Source organism: Fukomys damarensis, unplaced genomic scaffold, assembly GCF_012274545.1.
Source record: "Fukomys damarensis isolate Sample0158 unplaced genomic scaffold, DMR_v1.0_HiC HiC_scaffold_28, whole genome shotgun sequence".
In the NCBI taxonomy this organism is placed as follows: domain Eukaryota; kingdom Metazoa; phylum Chordata; class Mammalia; order Rodentia; family Bathyergidae; genus Fukomys; species Fukomys damarensis.
In genome coordinates this window covers 41,300,393-41,308,392 of record NW_022900940.1, presented here as the reverse complement: position 1 = coordinate 41,308,392, position 8,000 = coordinate 41,300,393, and the positions used below count along the sequence as shown (strand labels likewise).

The 8,000-nt window shown below is 36.9% G+C and overlaps 1 protein-coding gene across 5 annotated transcripts in view; it reads right to left on the bottom strand.

Annotated features, from left to right (window-relative positions):
- Positions 1-1,537: 1,537 nt before the first annotated feature.
- Positions 1,538-8,000, bottom strand: part of Sfmbt1 (Scm like with four mbt domains 1) — a 125,681-nt gene continuing 119,218 nt past the window's right edge. For 4 of the 5 annotated variants that reach the window (XM_010643072.3, XM_019210514.2, XM_010643071.3 and 1 more), the window contains 5 exons: positions 7,199-7,240; positions 5,982-6,160; positions 5,558-5,803; positions 3,969-4,097; positions 1,538-2,775 (listed from right to left, as the gene is read on the bottom strand). In XM_010643072.3, coding sequence (XP_010641374.1) covers positions 2,635-2,775; positions 3,969-4,097; positions 5,558-5,803; positions 5,982-6,160; positions 7,199-7,240 — 737 coding nt within the window. In that variant the 3' untranslated portion in view covers positions 1,538-2,634. The remainder of the gene's footprint in view (positions 2,776-3,968; positions 4,098-5,557; positions 5,804-5,981; positions 6,161-7,198; positions 7,241-8,000) is intronic. The other variant, XM_010643074.3, reaches the window with a different exon arrangement.

The following is an 8,000-nucleotide window of genomic DNA, read 5'->3' as shown; positions in this document are numbered from 1 at the left end:
CCAATTATCCTCTAGTATACAATATCTAGGAGAAAGGTCTGGGAGAATATAGTTTTTCTTTAATACAATTGTCCAATAAACTGTATCCCAGTAGATGAATGGAAGAAAAATTAAGGAAAACCCCACTAAAACGTCCAATTTAAAGTCAGCATTTCTCTAGAAGGAAACAGCTTGAATAATCATAGAGACAGACTAACCTGCTATGCTCCAACCCCACCCAGATTAGAGACTATGTATTTCCACTATCAGTGGCTCCAGCCCCTTATCTGTGAAGGGAGAAGGTGCTAAATGCTGATTTTTAAAGAAGTCAAGAAGAAAGACAAAAGTAACATTCATCTCTGTTATATTTGGTAAAAATTCCCTCTTATGTTTCATTTTCCTGAACAAGGTAGCAATGTGAGATCCTAAACATTAATTCCATAAGTTTTGTGTTTCACTGCTCTTCAAGGGACTTTCTTGTGCCTCAGTGCCTTGATTACTAAGCTCTAGGAAACATTATTAAACAAGACATCACTATCTCAGGTCCATCTGCTTGATGCTAACTCTTCCCTAGCATCATAATATATGTTTTTCTTCCACAGATATAAAATTAATGAAATTTTAAAAATTGGATCTGAGTATGTTCAAATATGCTTTTACTCACATGAAGTTTCTTTACAAATATATCTGGTAGTAACCTAAGCAGGGTTAATGCTTTATGATTTGGCTGGAGGGCTTGAGTTAGAGTGGTTTATGAATTATCCAATGAAGAAAGGATCCAGACTATAGATTATTTGCCGATGTCCATAAAAACAATTGGGGTTTGAGGAAAGAAAAGAAAAAGAATCACAATCAGTTTAAATTTTGAAGTAGTATTACCTTGTATTTGTGTAGTTGTTTGAAATTTACCCACTTTGCCGTTTTATAAGATTTTCAGTTCTTGAGAAGAAATGATTAGGTTATAAATTTGCAGGTGACTAGGATAATGCAAAGATAAATAAATAAATAAACAACAAAGCAAACCATATAAAGGACACAATCTGTGTATGTCTTTCCTCATTCTTGTCTAGAACAGAAACAAGTGCTATTATTTTCTAATAGCTGGCAATAAAATCCTACATTAAAATTTGCCTGAAGTTTCATGTCAACTTGAGCTAAGTTAACAGAAACACCAAAAAGGACACTGAGTTATCAAGTGAGACCTCAGTACATAGATTACATTCAATTTAAAGGTCAACCAAAGAAATGCATAAAGGTAGCTAGCTGAAGGGGTTTCTAGACTCCTTAACCAATTCTCAATCTTTATCCTGCTACTGAGGAAACTGCTGCAGAAACTCCATGCTGTGTTACCCTAAAAACCACTTATTCTTTGCAGCTCATCCAGGAGAAATGGGCTTTCTTTTCTTTTCTTTTTTTTTTTTTTTTTTAAGGCAGGGTCTGGCTATGTAGCCCAGGCTGGTTTTGAATTTATGACAATCCTCCTGCCTCAGCCTTGTGTGCTGTGGGTTTTTTTTTTTTTTTTTTTTTTTTTTTTTTTTTTAAGGCAGGGTCTGGCTATGTAGCCCAGGCTGGTTTTGAATTTATGACAATCCTCCTGCCTCAGCCTTGTGTGCTGGGGTTACAGAGAAATGGCCTTTCTTTACATTGGGTCATAGGAATACCTGATTTTCACCAGAAGTAAGGAGTTCAAAAATGAAAGAGAGGTAGACAAACAATTCTAGAGAAAAAGTAAATACAAAACAAAAGCTACCTGAATACTCTAAGAACGAATAGGGACAGAGTAATCAAACTGAAATATTAACAATCTTCATGAGGTTATTTAACCCTACATCTGGGTCAAGATGGAGAACAGTGATGGCAGAGTTCCTAGGTCAAGTCTGTTGAGGAACTGGTTTAAGTGCCTGTTAGATTTTCCTGTGCCCACGTAATGTTCTTATGATAGCAAACAGTGTTTTTCTCCCCCCACAACTTCTGTCATAGTTTTAGTGTTCACTAGCTTTAAAATGGTGTCATACCAAAAAACCTCATTCATGGCCGTAAGCTCAATAATCAACAGAGGTAGTAAACAAAGAAACTTTTAAGAACAAATTTTAAAATAGATCAAAGTATGACTATACATTCAAAACCTTGGAGCCACATAATTATCCCCAAAATGAACTGTTTTAATTTTTTGAAGCTTAAAAACACAATGACAACAAAGCACTGATGTACCTTAGGCATAGTCACAATCAGTGCTGACTTAAAGCTATGTCCTCTCTTTCAAAAAAAAAGCAGACAACAAAGTTCAATCTAGTGGGAAAAACAGGATGAAAGAACACTAAAAAGGTGCCACCCAGTCACCTAGATTATTCTTTGTTTTCAGTCCACACCACTGGAAATGCTTACTCTTCCTGTGAGTTTTTTCTTCACAATCTTTATTTTTTAAAAACTGCAATCTGCTGAACATAAGATGTCCACATTTCCACTGGCAGGAGAGCCACTTTTGTGCCGGTTTTGCTTCCTCAGTGTGGGTCCTCCTTCTCTGAAAGTGCAAAGAGAGCAAGCCAACACCCACAGGGCCCAGAGCCCCAGGACTATTCAGCTCCATTTCTAGAACAGGGTGAAGGATTTGCTGCATTTGTGCTTCAAAGGTCCAGCTCACTTTGGTTGTCCTTCTCAGTTGGCAAACTGCTCATAAAAAGCAAACTTGATCCTCTCTATGTGATGGCAGAGTTTGATGGCAGGGCCCAATTTTAAGTCCATGCACTCTTGAACGGTGGGAAGGGTAAGGAGCAACAGGGCCTGCCCATCGATTTCCTGTTAAGGTATAAATGCAAATTATCTGTGATATGCATATGAATGGCCTCTAGATCAAGATAGTCCCCATTCATTTTGCCCTTCAAAACCAAAGTCTCTGTGCTTCCTTCATTTTCCCTTTAAACAAATGTCACACCTTTCCCTTTTGATGCCTCTGCAGTCCTACACCCTAAGAAAACTTCAGAATTGATAATATATTTTACCAAGAACAAGAATCTATTCTTCAGAACCTCTGCTCAGCAAAATTTGGTAAACTAGGGCCAGGGATTTAGCTCAGCGGTTCTGCTGCCTTCCGTGCAAGTGCAAGGACCTGAGTTTGATCCCCCATACCAAACAAAAACAAAAAAAACACAAAAAACAAAATTCGGCAAGCCAGCGAACCCTGGCCATTAATCATGCCAAAATAACATCTTCTCAGAGGGTCTAAGTCTGAAACAAAACATTAACTATAAACTTCAATGTTCTCCTACTTGTAACATTTATAAAAACCAGTTACTCGGGAGGCTGAGGCAGGAGGATCACTGTGAGTATGAGACCAGCCTGGGCTACATAGTGAGTTTCAGGTCAGTCTCAACTATACAGTGAGACCCTGTCTCAAAAAACAAACAAACAAACAAACAAACAAACAAACAGTTAAAAGTCTTCAAAGATGTTCAGTTTTGACCCCCGCCCCCAAGCCAATTACCAAAACAAACTTCAATATTTAGGAACACTGATTTCTTTTTTCTTCTCAACCCTGGAGATCAAACCCAGGAACTTGAACCTGCAAGGCATGTATTGGATCAGTGAACTACATTCCCTGCCCACTACTGTTTGTACTTCATCAAAACTGCCTTAAAAAGGTCACCACTCTAAAGCCTGACATATCACAAATGCTAATATTTTAAAAAATAAGCGAATTATTTTTAAAAAGATGAGGGTAGTTAAGCAAGGCATGCTTGATTTTAAACTATCTAAATCTGGGGGGATATAATCAAATTCTTGGAAAAAATGGGAATGCAATCATAATCTGCTTCAACAATGAAATAATTCTGATAAATATTTTTATCATCTTTCCTCTCCTAAAAAGGGAACTAAAACAATGTTCTTTTGGATTAAGATATTTTTCCTGCATGTTGTAAATAAACTGTGTGCTCCACGCACAGTTCATTACTAAAAAGACATTATTTTAGATTACAGGTATCTGTTATTACCTGGTCTAGGAATATTCTTGCTAATGGAGCACAGTCGGTGGATCTGATGAACCGCACAACATCTGCCACACTCCACTTCAGGGGGTTACTATCCAGATGAAGTCTTTCAGCAACTTCAATCCTTATTTCCTTCATTCCCCACAACAAAACAAAACCAAATGATGTAAGAGGTATTTTACTCTTTCAGAAAAAGAGTCTATTTAAATTTATAATCTTCCATGACAGTATTTAAAGTAGCCACACGATTTCTCCCAGCAAAGATGGTAAAGGCTCACATGCATTAGAACAGCACTTAAGAAAACTATAATACAAATTTTATTTTATTTTTGAGACAGGGTCTCACGATATAGTCCAGCTTGGACTTGAACTTGCTGTGTAGCCCAGGCTGGACTCGAATTCATGGTGATCCTCCTGCTTCAGCCTCCAGAGTGCTAGGATTACAGGTGTATGCCACCACACTCAGTGGGACAGATTTTATTTTAAATTGACTTTTACAACACAAAATATTACTGAAGAATTCATCATAGCCGGGCATGGTGGCGCATGCCTGTAATCCCAGCACTAGGGAGGCTGAGGCAGGAGGATCACTGTGAGTTCAAGACCAGCCTGGGCTACATAGTGAGTTCCAGGGCAGTCTCAACTACATAGTGAGATCCTGTTTCAAAAAAAAAAAAAAAAAAGAATTCATCATAAAGTTTCAGCACAAATAATTTGAACAATTTAATGAAGAAAAACATATTTTTTTTTTCAAATAGGGTCTCATTATATAGTTTAAGCTGACCTTGAACTCTCTATGTAGCCCAGGCTGGCCTCAAACTTGTGGCAATCCTCCTGCCTCAACCTCCCATGTGCTGGGATTACAGGCATGTGCTACCATGCATGGCAAGAAAAATAACTTATAAATCCCCTAGTTGTTCCTTGTTTATTTCAGCTGAGTCTTTCGTAGTCTTTTGGTGCTAAAGAGAATGAGATGGAATTTCCAATGAGAATACCTAACCAAATTATCAGAAAAAACCCTTTTATTGCTCCTGCTCATGGTATACTTTTTTTTTTTCTCTCGATACTGGGGATCAAACTTGGGACCTTGCCCTTGCAACGCAGGCACTGGAACCACTGAGCTAAATCCCTGGCCCTCGTGGTACATTTTTAAAAAGAAACCCAGTTTTGAAACAATAATTTAGTTATAATCTTAATGTGTATATTTATGTAATGTATATATATTATCATAAACATAATATGTAACCAAAAGCAAAGGGATAATGTAGGTTTGCTTTGTTTTTGTTTTTTTTTTAAATACCGGCATGGAACTCAGGATCTTGCACTTGTGAGGCAGGTGCAATGCCACTGAGCTAAATCCCTGGCCCTAGGATAATGTAGTTTTATAAAACTATGTATATTATAAAAGTATTTAAATGGCAATTTCCCTAAAATAAATAAGCTAGCAATATCATAAGTGCCTTAAGAGAGACCCTAGAAATACTTCATAAGCTTATATAAAGAAATGGAATTCAGCATCATTAGATTCTAGAGGGAAATGACAGATAAGGGCGAGAGAGGAGGACAGATAGACACTATTCTTAAAATGGTACCTTTGGTGAAGGAGGTTTATTTTCATCATCAGAAAATGAAAAAGTACGAAGCTCTCTTTTCCTTCTTTGTCTGTCTGGGAGCAGCGAGGTGGACATCTCACTTTGGGTGGGAGAGGAGGAGCATGACTTTTTTTCTGACATTTCTGACTCTTCCTGTAACTCATCCTGCTGCTCTGATGTACTGCCTTCACTTAGGGAATCATCATCCCCTTCATCTACATCATCTTCATCTTCAACCCCACTTCCCTAGAGGAAAGAGACAAGTATCATTGAAATTCAGGACAAACCAGTTACTGGACCACAAAACCATCTTCTATTGGTCAGAGAAGTGAATTAGAGAGACCTGCAGGTATTCCTCCTGGGGCCTTATGGTAAAACAGGTTGCTTGGCTTCTAGAATGACAGCTGCATCACAAATCTCCTACCTGGGGTGAGCCCACTGGGGTATTGTCAACAGATGCAGAGGAGCGTTTCTTCTTATGAACAAAAACATTTTTCCGCCTCTTTCTTCTCTTACTGGCTTTTTTCAGGGCACAAGCTAAGTTACTATGCCCACCAGGTGGCCTCCCAATTCTTTTATTTTTCTTCTTTCCGTAATAGTGTGCTAAATGTGGATGACAAAGACAAATGAAGTAGCTTCATTATTGGTATGTACTTCAAAACCCGAAGAGATTCTATTAGCATAGCAAAAAATAGGAATACTGTGTTTGAGGTTTAAATGACACATAAGGCAGAATGAGCAGGTAAGTGTACAGTTTGATTAGTACTGATAAACACATAAACCTGAATAATCTTTCCCAGTGGATCTCTATCTCCCTCAATGGATCTCTACAAAGAAAGTTCTTAGGATCCCTTTCCAGAGCAACCACTATTATAATTCCTATCACCGTACATTAATTTTGCATCAACAGATTATACAATACGTACTTTTTTGTGCATGACTTCTTTTACACAGCATGTTTTTGAGTCATCTGTCCTGTGTATATGAGCAATTCATTCCTTCATGTTAGTGACTAGCATTCCATCATATGAAAGTACCAGTTTATCTATTTTCCTGGTGGGCACCAAGGCTGTTTCATTTTGAATATAGTTAATTTAATTACAATAAATTTTTTTTTTTTTTTGGTACCGGGTATTGAACTCAAGTCCTTGCACTTGTGAGGCAGGTGGTAAAACCACTGAGCTAAATCCCTGGCCCAACAATGAATATTCTTATACAAGACTTTTAATGGGTATATTTTCATTGCCTTGCATAAGTGCCTACCTAATAATGGAATTGCTGGATAATAGGGTAAGATGTGTGATTAACTTTTAAAGGAACTTCCAACTTTCCAAAATGGATGTATAATTTTACATTCCCATCAGCAATGTATGAGATCTAGTTGTTCCATACCTGTCCCAACGACTAGTCGTACTGGTGGTCTCTTTCATTTTAGCCAATCTGGTGTGTGTGGTAATTTTTCACTGTACTTTTTTTGTTCTTAAGTTTTAAAAAAATACACTTTTACTGTAAATCAGCACATAACAATTACATATATATTATGGGGTTCAATGTGACATTTCAATACATGTATACAACGTGTAATGATCAGATACAAGTACAAGATCTATATCAACTCAAACTGTCATCTCAAACACTTACCATTTCTTTTTTGTTGGGAATATTCCAAATCCTCTCTAGTATCTATTTTGAAATATACAATGAATAGTTATACTACTGTGATATAAAACATTAGAAGTTATCTCTCCTATCCAATTGCACTCCTGTACCCATTAACAATACTTTCTCCATTCTCCCTCCCCCACACCCTCCCAGGCTCTGATAATCACTATTCTATTCTCTGTGTCTGTGAGATCAACTTTGGCTTCCACAAGTGAGAACATTTAATATTCATCTTTCTGTGCTTGACTTACCTCACTTAACCTAACAACTTCCAGTTCCATCCATGTTTTTACAAATCTCATTGTCATTCCCTCATCATTAATGATGTTGAACATGTTTTCATGTGTTTATTGGACATTTGTATATGAAACGTTTGTGGAAGTCTTTTATTCATTGTTTAAAACTGTTTTGTTTCTCTCTTTATTTTTTGTGATGCTAGGGATAAAAAGTCTCTCCTTAGGCTAAGACGATGGCTAGGCCTAGGCAAACTCCATACCTACAACTGAGATACATCTCCAGTACTTTAAAAAAATTTTATTGAAACATAATTCACACAACATAAAACTTACCAGTTTAAAAAGTACAATAGTTTTTTATATTAACTATGCTTTGCAACCATTACCACTATCTAATTCTAAAACATTTTACTTCTTTTATTTTTTAATTTAGGAGAAACATAGCATACAATCAGCCACTTTAAAATGTACAATTTAGAGATATTTAGTATATTCAAAATGGTGTAAAGCCACTACCTCTGTCATATATATATATATATATATAT